The 11,823-nt window shown below is 39.9% G+C and overlaps 2 protein-coding genes across 5 annotated transcripts in view; one reads left to right on the top strand and one right to left on the bottom strand.

Moving 5' to 3' along the window:
• Positions 1-495: 495 nt before the first annotated feature.
• Positions 496-6,480, top strand: LOC131468533 (SAM pointed domain-containing Ets transcription factor-like). 2 transcript variants are annotated; one of them, XM_058642904.1, is made up of 6 exons: positions 496-790; positions 3,017-3,455; positions 4,277-4,474; positions 4,697-4,741; positions 4,845-4,982; positions 5,869-6,480. In XM_058642904.1, exons 2-6 carry the CDS (start codon positions 3,035-3,037, stop codon positions 6,045-6,047), a joined length of 981 nt encoding a protein of 326 aa, XP_058498887.1. In that variant the 5' UTR covers positions 496-790; positions 3,017-3,034; the 3' UTR covers positions 6,048-6,480. The 2 variants fall into 2 exon arrangements, with proteins under 2 accessions (XP_058498887.1, XP_058498886.1); XM_058642903.1 differs by having other exon boundaries at positions 4,842-4,982.
• Positions 6,481-9,244: 2,764 nt separating this feature from the next.
• Positions 9,245-11,823, bottom strand: part of LOC131468532 (protein kinase C and casein kinase substrate in neurons protein 1-like) — a 28,230-nt gene continuing 25,651 nt past the window's right edge. For all 3 annotated transcript variants that reach the window (XM_058642899.1, XM_058642901.1, XM_058642902.1), the window contains 2 exons: positions 11,435-11,631; positions 9,245-9,592 (listed from right to left, as the gene is read on the bottom strand). In XM_058642899.1, coding sequence (XP_058498882.1) covers positions 9,483-9,592; positions 11,435-11,631 — 307 coding nt within the window. In that variant the 3' untranslated portion in view covers positions 9,245-9,482. The remainder of the gene's footprint in view (positions 9,593-11,434; positions 11,632-11,823) is intronic.

Genomic DNA, 11,823 nt, shown 5'->3' with positions numbered 1-11,823 from the left:
AAATATTTACTCACGCTCACTTTCTCGCTCCCTCTCTAACTCGTGTATTGGCACCATGTTGTTGTTCAACTTTTCTAAAAGTGCTCCATCGTTGATAACAACTCTAACCATTGTTTTCGGGGTTTTTTTGGGAATATTTTACTGATAATTCATGGACAACAATGGTTTAGATCCTAAACCACAAACTGTATAATAATCTTGGTCAAGATGGATGGGTTAGAATGATCCCTCACCTCTCACACTGAATGGTAAACTTTGACTCAGTTACCTTGTTATATCAGATTCAGTATTTTGAGTTTACAAGTTTGAATAAAATCCTCATCAACAAAATGACACCCCAAAAAAACTATAGGTGTTCTCACAGCTTCGCCTGGGGCTGTTAAGATCCGGTCTGTTGAGACTCACCAAGTTTGTTGACTTAAGGAACTCACTGTGTGAATACTGCCCCAAGTCATTATTAAGTAGGGACTTACAGCAAACTCCCTGACTAAGACACACCCTGTCTTTCAGAATTGATATGTCACAAAGGTGCTCTGTATCCCAAATGAGTCAAACACTTGCCACTGCGACAAGTCAATCACCAGTGTCTCAGTGGCTGAAATTGGACTGAAGGGGAAACAGCTCTGAGTGCTGAGGTAGGAGACAAGAAACTGCATCCATCAGAACCTCAACTGAGGGAAAGGGGGACAGTCTCCAGTGCACCTGGACGAAAGTAAGTCCATGCCTGAGCTGAGAAGAATCTTCAGCACTGGGAAAGCTACTGAATCCACTTCCACCAAACACTGACGAGGTAAGACTGGATTTCACAATGAGCTTCCAAATATTATAAAATGCTGGGTCTGTCAGGTGACCTTTTGTAAAATGATCCTCATAGGACAGGTGTAACAGAACTTAAATGAAAGAAAGCATGGTAGCATAGAGAATGTGTTGCTCGCTTTTGAGTTTAATGACACGTCTGCTGTATTATCTCATGTACAACAACCTTTACTCTCATTATGTTCATTCTCATAATATTAGAAGACCAACTTCCTGTCACAGCATACCAAATTAAATGCCAATGATCACGGAATTTGAGTGAGCTGGCAGTGCCCTGAGAGTTTTACAGTCATACAGTATACATTATATGATATGTGATGGATTCATATAGAGCTACAACAATCGATTATTTTCTCCATTAATCGAGTAATCGTTTGGTCCATAAAATGTCAGAAAACGTTAAACAATGTCTTGTTTTCCGTTTTAATGATTCCTGTTATGTGGAGCAAAGAAATGAAGAAAAGATTCACATTTGAGAAGCTACAACAATCAGAAATCTTGTTTAACTCGTGAAAAAAGCTTCAAACCGATGAGTCGATTATCAAATAGTTGACGTTTCATTTAGTAATCGAGTAATTGTTTCAGCTCTAGATGTATATTATGGAGTATATAATATACAATGTAAGAGAGACACACGTGGTGTAAATAATGTTTACCTGTTTCTCCCTTGATGCTGGCTGACCTTGGCTCACATGGACACTTAAACAGAGAGGAAACATTATTAATGTGATTAGTAACATGTATCTCATGTTATTTCATGTAAAATAAAAATACACAAGTGAAAAACCTAAATAAATTGTAAATGTGTACATATTTGACTTTCTACTACAGTATTAGTCTTTGGTTGATAAATGTGGGTAACCCCAAAAATCCTCTCTCATGTCTGTCTGACTACAATCTAACTGTGTCAAACACAGTCTGTATATTCTGTATATACAGTCATATGCTTGACTTCATTAGAGAGAGAGAGATGGAGAGCAATTGTTTGTTCCACTGAGCAAGCGTAACCTAGATGAGCAAGTTTTTGGCAGTGCTTAACATTTTAACTGCTCATGCCTGTAGGCAAGGGAAAACATTGCAGAAACATGGACCATGTGTGTGCTGGTATTCAGACCACGCTCCCACTTCACACACTTCAACTGTGCACTGACGTCGAGTTATCATGACTATAAAGATGCTGAACATTTAAAAAAAAAAGAAAGAAAAAAAATTTATTTTTAAAAGAAAACCACTTCACACTGTGTGAAGTGTTTTGAATAAAAGACAGGTAACCTGATTGTTCACTCTGCTATTTGCCCTATTATTTATAATCACTGTTGACTAAATGACAATCTGTGAACAACATTAAACACAAGGTGTCCTGTGTGAACACAGTGTGATACAGTGATACAAGATCTCACACTAAGGCAATTTTCCCCTTGTCAATATATTAGCCTTAAAATCAACATATTGTGCAATATACTACTTTTTTTTCCTCACTTTCTTACACCTTTCTTTTTATTTTGTCTTTGAAGGTACACGATTATATAAAAGTATTTTATATACTGACACACTGTTTTAGTTATATACAATTTATTATTAATATTATTATAATAATAGCAGCACTCCCAGGCTGGTGAACTATTCTCATTTTTTGTGTCCCTCACTTAATGCTACATTTTATAATGCTTTTTTTTTTTTTCTTCGAATACACTCATGATCCATCTTCATGGCCTGATGATATTATGATATTATTCAAAGGCATGGTTGTTGATTGTGATAACATCCAAACTCTTAGTTTTTCTGTTTTTGTGATCTAAAAAGTGGAACTGATAATGATTACATTTTCAGCCCCGGTTATCCTGACCTCAGTATTTACAAACGAAGAGATTCATAAGAAAATCTCTAATTCATTTCATAGATGCTGGTTAAAAAGAGGCTAATGTTTGCAGTTAAAGTTCTTGCAGGGGGTTTGACTTTATTGAGCTGTCACAAAGACTCCACTTGGCTTAGGTGGAATAAATGATTCCTTGTTTCACAGAAAGTTGCAGCTCAGTAAATATTACAGAACAAATGTCATGTTTACTTTGGGATTCCTGCTGTCTAAATATTGGGCATTTGGGTATGGTTTCCAGCACAGCATCATTACCACACTGTCAATGTCACTGTTCAAATGGATGTAAATGACACCTGTGAACAAAACATTTCTTTCTCCTTTCAGTGTTAAAGGAGCCTGAGCATGGGGAGTCCAGGTTGTGAACACACAGGTTGCACCGCACACTCGCCTCTTTGCTTCTGTTACCCACATCCTAACCTGAGGGAAGCCTGGTTGGATGACACAGAGGACATCAAACCGCCCCGCAGTATGTTGGGGCTCCCTGAGCTCAGCTGGCCGGGGGTTTACCTCCCCTGCTACGACCGATTAGTCATGGAGGAGAACCCCTGGGTGCTGGGAGTCACACAGACCCCCGCGTCTGCCACCCCTCCCTCCAGGACTCTGGAGCCCAGCCCACCTGCACCCAGCCAAGCTCAGGATTCCTCCTCCTCTGAAGTGGAGGACCGGGTGGAGGAGCGCTGTCTGGAGCAAGTCCAGACCATGGTGATGGGAGAGGTGCTGAAAGATGTGGACACAGCCTGCAAGCTGCTCAACATCACAGCAGGTAACACAGAGTACAACAGGCCGGTGTCATTTTTATCCCAGACATTGACATTGAAAAATGCATTAGCATTTGGCAGAAGTTGTAAGCTATCACTTCTTGACATTAAATACAACTGACACCTGGTTAGCATTTGAGGCACAACACACCTTAGGCAAACACTTCTGTTTACTCAAGATGATCTTCACTTATTATGAACTGAGTCACCTATAGCGTTAAGATGTACAGTAAATGCAGTGCATGAGTATTTACCTATATGAGGGCGGTCTTTCCCTGACATTTTAGCACACGACAGTTTGACTATACTCCAGCTCATATTAAACATCTGAAGCATTGGGGGGGATCTGAGTTTACAACAATATGAACTGTAAGCAGGATCCTACATTTACCGTCGTTTGGTTTTGTAAGACCAATTCCAAAGATCCACCAACCCACTCTTCATCAAACCATCCATCCATCCATCTTATACCGCTTTATCTCCACATGAGGGTCGCAGGTAGCGCTGGTGCCAATCCCTGCTGACATAGGGCAAAAGGCAGGGTGCACTCTGGTCAGGTTGCCAGTTTTCTAAAACTAAATGATCTTACTCCTTTCAGACACAGAATCAATTCTGAACGGTTTTCTGTTTTCTGTTAGTTTAGTTAGTAGATGGACTGGTGACAGGGTGTATCCCGACCTGCGCCTAATGTCAGCTTGGCTTGTGGAAAAAGTGGCTAAAAATGAACGAACGAACAATCGGATATTATTTCGTTTTTTTTTCCAATTCAATTCAATACAGTCGATGATTCAGGAAATACCTCGTCTCTCTACGTTCTCCTCTCCAGATCCATTAGACTGGAGCTGTGTGCACGTGCAGAAGTGGCTGCTCTGGACTGAGCACCTGTATCGGCTGCCACAGATCAGCACAATGTTTCACGAGCTGACTGGGAAGGATCTGTGCTCCATGGCAGAAGCAGACTTCAGACAACGCTCCCTGCAATTTGGAGACATCCTCTATGCTCATCTGGACATCTGGAGATCAAGTAAGAATGACAGGAAAATGACAAAGTAACAAACCCCACATTAAAGGTTCAGTGTGTGACATTTAGGATGCTACTCATTAGTATTTTCACACACATAGAGACAAACAACCAAATTTAGAGTGTGGATCTTTAATTCTACTATAATTTAAGCATATTAGAGAGGGACACTTGAGTGGAAAACTGTAGCCAAATCAAATCTGATTTGATTTTTTTTTTCTTTAGCTGTAGCAATGAAGGAGCGCTGCCCACCAGAGGAGAGCAAATCTAGTAAGTTCTTCTTTTTCCAACTAGCTGCAATGATTGCAACGCTGAGTTAAAGATAAGTGAAGTTTGAAACCAACCCATAGTAAAATCTCTTCTATGTCAGCAGCTGCAGATGATGAATCATGGAAAGATGTGATGTGCCACTACCCCAGCCAGCCCATCCACCTGTGGCAGTTCCTTCAAGAGCTGCTCCTCAAACCACACAACTACAGCCGCTGCATCCGCTGGCTCAACAAAGAGAAAGGTAAGGTCACAGTGAAACATAGCTGCATGTGGAGATGGATACTCTTACCATGAGTACAAACAACGTTCATGTAAGGGAGCCTTTGCACAGCTGCACAGGTTTTACGGACCACATCAACGATGGCTCTGTTTGGTTCACATCAGTCGAGACCAGGGATCTGCAACCTCTAGTATCAGAAGAGCCATTTTTGAATATAATTCATCTGGAGCCGCAAAACATATACAATGAAGATAACAGTTTTATATATAGAAAAACACCAACAAAAAAAAACACTATTGGCACATGTAGGCCTATTTGTGTCCCTCATAATTACATGGACCTGAATGACTGTTCCTTCATGTACACATGACTTAATTTAAGTGTTTTAATAAGATATTAATTTAAATATCTTATTAAAACACTCTTCTTTCTCGCCTTGATCTCTAAATAAGAGGTGTTCACTTTGAAAGACAAACATTTAAATCAAATAACCGTTTTCTTTCGAAGCTGCAGGTTTTACTATGTAGTGATTTGGTGCTTGACTAATAGAATTAATTTGATTCGACGATTTGACGGTGTGGCAGTTAACCAACATGCAACCCGAAACTAAAGAAGCGAAATGGAACTCAGCCCACATTCATTTCATTATTTACACACCTGCTCTTCCGACTGTGACCTGACAAAATGGCCGCTGTGCAAACGGTCCATCCTTGCTACATGTTTGTGACACTTTGTTACCTTTAAGCCACCTGTAGTAGCACCGAGTGAAAGGAAACTTGGAATATTATTCTGTGAAAGAGCTCGATGCTAGTTTGATAATCAGGACAGTCAACTTTGGAGATCACTGTACAGCCTGACTGGGGCCAAACATCCAGACTGAGCACATCTTTCTGTCTTCTGTCTCAAGGAATTTTCAAAATAGAGGACTCGGCTCACGTGGCCCGGCTATGGGGCATCAGAAAGAATCGTCCAGCTATGAACTATGACAAACTGAGTCGCTCTATACGCCAGTACTACAAAAAGGGAATCATTCGAAAGCCCGACGTGTCCCGCAGACTGGTCTACCAGTTCGTCAAACCCGTATGATGAACAGGACCAGTCGTTCAGAACAGAGTGAGCTGACGGCCAACAACCCAAAGATATGCTGGACATACAGATGATAATATCAATATAGATAGTAGATCAATATATTTTATTTGAAGTTTCATGTTAATTGTAAAGTCTGCCTATACAGAAACGTGCATTCCTGCCTATGACAATTTTCGCTTTACTTTATAATGGAGTTATATATCTTATTTGTTATATATCTTATATCTTTGTTGTCTCGAGCACTCACGTTTTTAACTCTGGTGTGATGTACGGTTTCTCAAATGTCTTCTGTCTATTAAAAGTTCCAAAGAAATATGCTTTTTTTAGATTAGCAGATACTTGTCTGTACACTTAGTACTGGAGGAAGTTGTCTTAACTTAGCAGAGGATCTGGAAATGCAGATATTCAAAGGATTAAAAGGTACATTTCATTACTTTTGACCAGAGTATGTTTGTTTTCCGACCTTATTTTGTTAAGCTAAGTGGTGGCTGACGCCAGCTATTTATTTACCTGTATTTATTTATTTACTTATAAAGACTGGTATCTTTTCTCTTTCTACTTAAAATAATGACATGCTATTATTCCCAGGTGTCAAAAACCGATTCTATAGTAAGTGAATTTCTTTCTACACTTTTCATTCTTTGGGTTTATGTTTTAATAAAGTGGCAAACTATTACCGGGTGTTGTCCATTTGAAAGTAGAGTTGACAAACTTAATGCAACACTTCTAAATCACACGTGTACTCCATACAAAAAACACACGGACACTAACTTTTTCAACAAACTTATTTCCCTTTCAGACCAATATCGCAATATTGACACCATCACAACAAATTGGCTTCAGGTTTTGTCATCACTATCACTGATATTATCTGCGACCATCATGTTTATGCATATTTTGAAATAAACTTTTTTTTGTTACATCAAGATGAACAGGTACTACACCAGTTAGGAGATAAAAGTACATCACTAACTATGAACACACATCTTCTAGAGTAAGACCGCTAATAGGGTTTCCACAACGTGAGCCGCTGTCCCCCGTGTGCATAAGGAAGAGATCATCAACATAAAAAAGCATTTACATGTACATCTTTTTACTGCCTCAACATGGTTAGGTCTCATTTTCCAACTCAACACAGTTGTACAGTTACAATAGAATATAATCTTTAAATTACATCATCATATACAAATCTGACAGCGTGGGATAACGTCACGCTTTTATAATACACTGACAATTCCATTGCAATGAAATTCATACGATATGGTACCTATTACTTAATATGTTTTCCATTGCTGTCATTTAAATGAAACACATTTACATGTATAACACTACATTTTTGTCTTAATAGTCCATCACTTGCATTTTTTTTTATATATATATATATATATTTTTTCTTTTCTGTTACATTTACACAACTCATACACACTGGATGACGATGATGTTTCCCCTAATAATTAACCTGATTAGGTGGTTTGATCTTGCATGTTTTGTGTACAATGTGTGATTTTATGAATGTGTATAAATCTGTGTGTGTGTGTGTGTGCATTTAGGAGGTGGGACAGTTTGATGACCAGAGTCCTTTTTGCGATGCTGGACAGCTTTACTCTAAGACACAACTTGTGAGCTGGTGATGTGTTTCTCCTCATGTGTGAGACCCAAACCTGTCCAATCCTGTTCCAGACACAGAGCTAAACACATCGGACTGCCGGTGGTCCACTTCAAAACTTTATCCTCCACAACGGCTAATTTCTAAAAGGCGTATCGCTCTTGTCTAATCCGAGATTTAGATTGAACATGTGGCCAGACAGACAACTCTGATAAGTGCCAATTCCTGCTCGTGTCTGTAGAGCAAGTTGAAGACTAAACCTAACGGTATATAAGCGTCATCTAAACGTGCCGTGCAGTACTGGTGACAAATGTTTTCCCTGTGTCACTGCGTAGTGTTTTGCAGACAAATGAAGCTTGGGTGGACTGGGAGGCAGCTACAAGCTGATCTTCACTGAAGCTGTTTCCTAATGTGATATGTGAGGTTTATTGCATGGAGAGAGAGAGCGAGAGAGAGAGAGAGAGAGATAGTTGATGGTACTGGGTCATTCTTTGGCTCAGCAGGGAAACGGGCCACAAAACTAGTGCTTTTTGCAAGTTAGGGCCTTAAATGACAGTGGAGTGGAGAACCATGTTGAGACAACATGACCCCTTTCAAGCCCAAACACTAGTACATTCATGTCCTGTTGAAGAGGCTTCAATCTTCAGACAACAGTCTGTTGTACAGAAACACATTGACACGCCTCCATTGGCCCTCGCTCTGGAAGAAAAGTGCCCAGCACAGGCATTGTTCAAAACCCTCCTCTCCTACTGCGGTGGCACCCTTAAAAAAAGATGACTTGATCCAGCTTCACTCAGCGGGAACCTTTCACTTGCATTTCTTGTTAGCAGTAGTGGAGTTAATTGAGACCTGATTTACTGAGGCAAAAATGAAAGCTTCTGCCGAAACTGTATCCTTTCCATGAAGCGCATGAAGATGATACCGGTAAATGATTTGTGATGCTAAGAAAAATACAATACAAACTGATAAAATCAGTTCATCGACAAGCTTCCTCACATGAAAACGGAAGCATGTGCATGTCCAGAAGCATGTGATGCTAAAAAGTGACCTCTGCATTTTGTAGTTGAAGTGTTGCATCAGGTTGTAGCCCACACAAGGCTGCAGGATTCAGGGAATGCAAGTTGTTGCATAGCACATGCTGCTATGCAACATTAGAAACAGTTAAAAACACACTGCACACACCGGAAAAGAGGTTGGACCAAATCACAAAGAAAAACAAAAAGAAAGGGAGAAAAGAAACAAGGAAAGAAAGAAAGAGAGAAACAGAGGGTGCTGTCTGTGAAACTTTTAACACTACACAGCATTCCTGAAGTAAGAATGACAAGTGACCACACACAGCATTAAAAATGCTACACAAAATGGCGTCACACTGTATATACACAATGCAGGTTAGAGAAGCTCATCTTTGTCGAATGGGTTTAATTGATTATATTATCGTCCCATTTTTCACAAGAGAACAGACTGCAGTATACTGCAAGTTTAAACAAGCTGCATTATATGTTGAATACAGATACACAGAGAAGCAATGTGTTCCTGCACTGTCTTGATGTTGTAGCCGTGTGTGTATACACTGGAATAACTGCTGCTCTTGTATTTTTTTTTTTTTTTTTTTTTAAATGTGTAATTCCACCCACCTCAAATGTTGGATAAAATATCTAATACTGATATATTGTCTTTTAGGTTACTAAGTTTTTATTTAGGCAAGACTGCTTGGCGCATCTGTTGGGCAAGGGATGTGTTGCTCTTAAGTCTCTGGCTATGTGCGGTGCAATTGGACGGGACAGTTCAAGCTGCCTCCAATGGCTTGTCCTTGTCCAGTAACGTTACTAGATAGGCTCGACGTAATTGGCCGGGTACAGTCCCTCTTGGCCGTTGTCCAAACGCCCTCTACACCAGCCTTGCTCGTCTTCGTCCTCAGTCTTGGTCAGCTCATCACCTGTGAAGGAGACATCACGCCTTACTCAACTTGTGTCAAACATTGATTGTAACATCATCAGAGGTGGAAAGTAATGGATTACATTTACTCGCGTTACTGTAATTAGGTAGGTTTTTTGTGTACTTGTACTTTTTAAAGTGATTTTTTTTAATTTGTAATTTTACTTTTTCTTAAGTATGTTGTTTTGGAAGTGTTGTACTTCTCTACGTTTTTAAATCACATTGGTTACTGAGTAAAACAATTTAATTCACGCACGGGACAGGTGAATGATGAGGACAGACAGGTGAATGGTGAGGACAGACAGGTGAATGATGAGGACAGACAGGTGTATGATGCGGACAGGTGAATGATGAGGACAGACAAGTGAATGCTGAGGACAGACAGGTGAATGATGAGGACAGGTGAATGATGAGGACAGGTGAATGATGTGGACAGGTGAAAGATGTCGACATGTATATGATGTGTACAGGTGAATGATGAGGACAGACAGGTGAATGATGAGGACAGACAGGTGAATGATGAGGACAGGTGAATGATGTGGACAGGTGAATGATGAGGAAAGACATGTGTATGATGAGGACAGGTGAATGATGAGGACAGACATGTGTATGATGACAGGTGAATTGATGTTAATTAAGGTCCCTGAGTGAGTGTGAAAGTTAAAGCATTTGTGACCTTTGACCTATTTTGACTGTTACATTATATGTTACATATTTTAATTTGTCAGCACTTTAATTTGATTTTAAAAGGATTGCCTTTAATTAAATACAATTCATGTGAGATTTGTTTCCCCTTGTCCTTTTTGCAAAACACAAGAAAGAATCCCAACCTTGTTAAAAAAGTAACTTAGAAACATTTACTCCTAGTACATTTTAAACAAGCTACTTTTTTACTTAGTTAGGTTCAACTGTTTAGACATGCTGGAGTTAAAACCAAGTATCAAGATAGCACTCAACACTGACGACTTCTTAATGGAGGCAGAGTAAATAAAAGGAACCTCCAGGGTGTTTCTAACCACTAGTCAGCCTTTTTTTTGTTTCATTTGTTCATATACATGAGGATGCAAATGGACACACCCAGGCACAGCTGGGTGGCAAACCTCTGCCTTGTGTCTACATGATTCCACTGGTCAACAAGAGACAGCAATAATATACTATAAGAAAATGCATAGTAGACAGTTCTCACAAAGAATAGATGTAAAAGGAACATTTGCAAATGTTTTCTGAGGAAAGGAATGTACTGGACATGTTTATTAAGCCTCAGGGAATCACGCAGAAAGTAAGTCGAGTAACACAGAAACATACAGTATGCAAACAAGTCTTGCTATTTGCAGAGAAAACTTCATAGGGTAACCGTTACATTTCAGAATTTGCATGAAGATATAAAAGGTCTTTAAAGACAGCCCCCAGTTGTTGGCAGACCTAAATGCGTCTAAACACACCTGTGAGGTTAAAAAGGAGCACGAGGAAACCAGATGTAGAAACACAGCTGTGGATCCCTGCTCGGTTATTTTTCCATGCACTGCTTGTCTTCAAATAGCTTGTTGTGTCACTGCGGGGGCCTCTGAAGTACTTTTTTTAGACAATTTCGTCAACAGCTAGTGTTAATTGGTGGCAAGTGCCTGCAATTTGTTTTTCCATGTGGCCATTATTAACTAATCACTGCTTTTATCTGAAGAGGAAAGGGAGCTTTAGAAGCGCTGGGGCTTTTTGACCACGTGTGACGCTACAACTTGTCGTCATAATCCTAAAAACTCCTGCCTACAGTGTCCCCAGCCTTTTACGTGTTAATAAATTGATAGATTAACGAGTGCACGATGTACAACAACATCACTGACATTACCTGCTTTGAAGGAAAGCTCGTCCGGCTCTTGGCCGTCATAGTCATAGAGAGCGCGTACACGGACGGCTTTCCCAGAGCCGGAATCCTCTTCGAAAGAGTTCCCGTTCCCACCGTTCTCGTTACCAGAGTTAGCAGCGGGCTGCTCGTCATCAGACCATTCAGTGGAGTAAGCTTGATTCTTATCATAGCTGCTCACACTGGAGGTGATAAAACAAAGCAGGGCAAAGCTTTGATGCAACATGACCCAAAGACCAAAGGTTAAGTAGGTTGATATTCTACATATCTGCACACTTATACAGTGTGTGTATACGTTATTTATTATATTTTTCTCATGGTCAAAATTAACATTGTGTCATGACAGGCTCCTCTATCTTGATTCAAGATACAAT

The sequence above is a fragment of the Solea solea genome, chromosome 11 (assembly GCF_958295425.1).
Source record: "Solea solea chromosome 11, fSolSol10.1, whole genome shotgun sequence".
Classification (NCBI taxonomy): Eukaryota; Metazoa; Chordata; class Actinopteri; order Pleuronectiformes; family Soleidae; genus Solea; species Solea solea.
The sequence above is the reverse complement of the archived record's forward strand: the minus strand, read 5'-3'. Positions and strand labels throughout refer to the sequence as shown.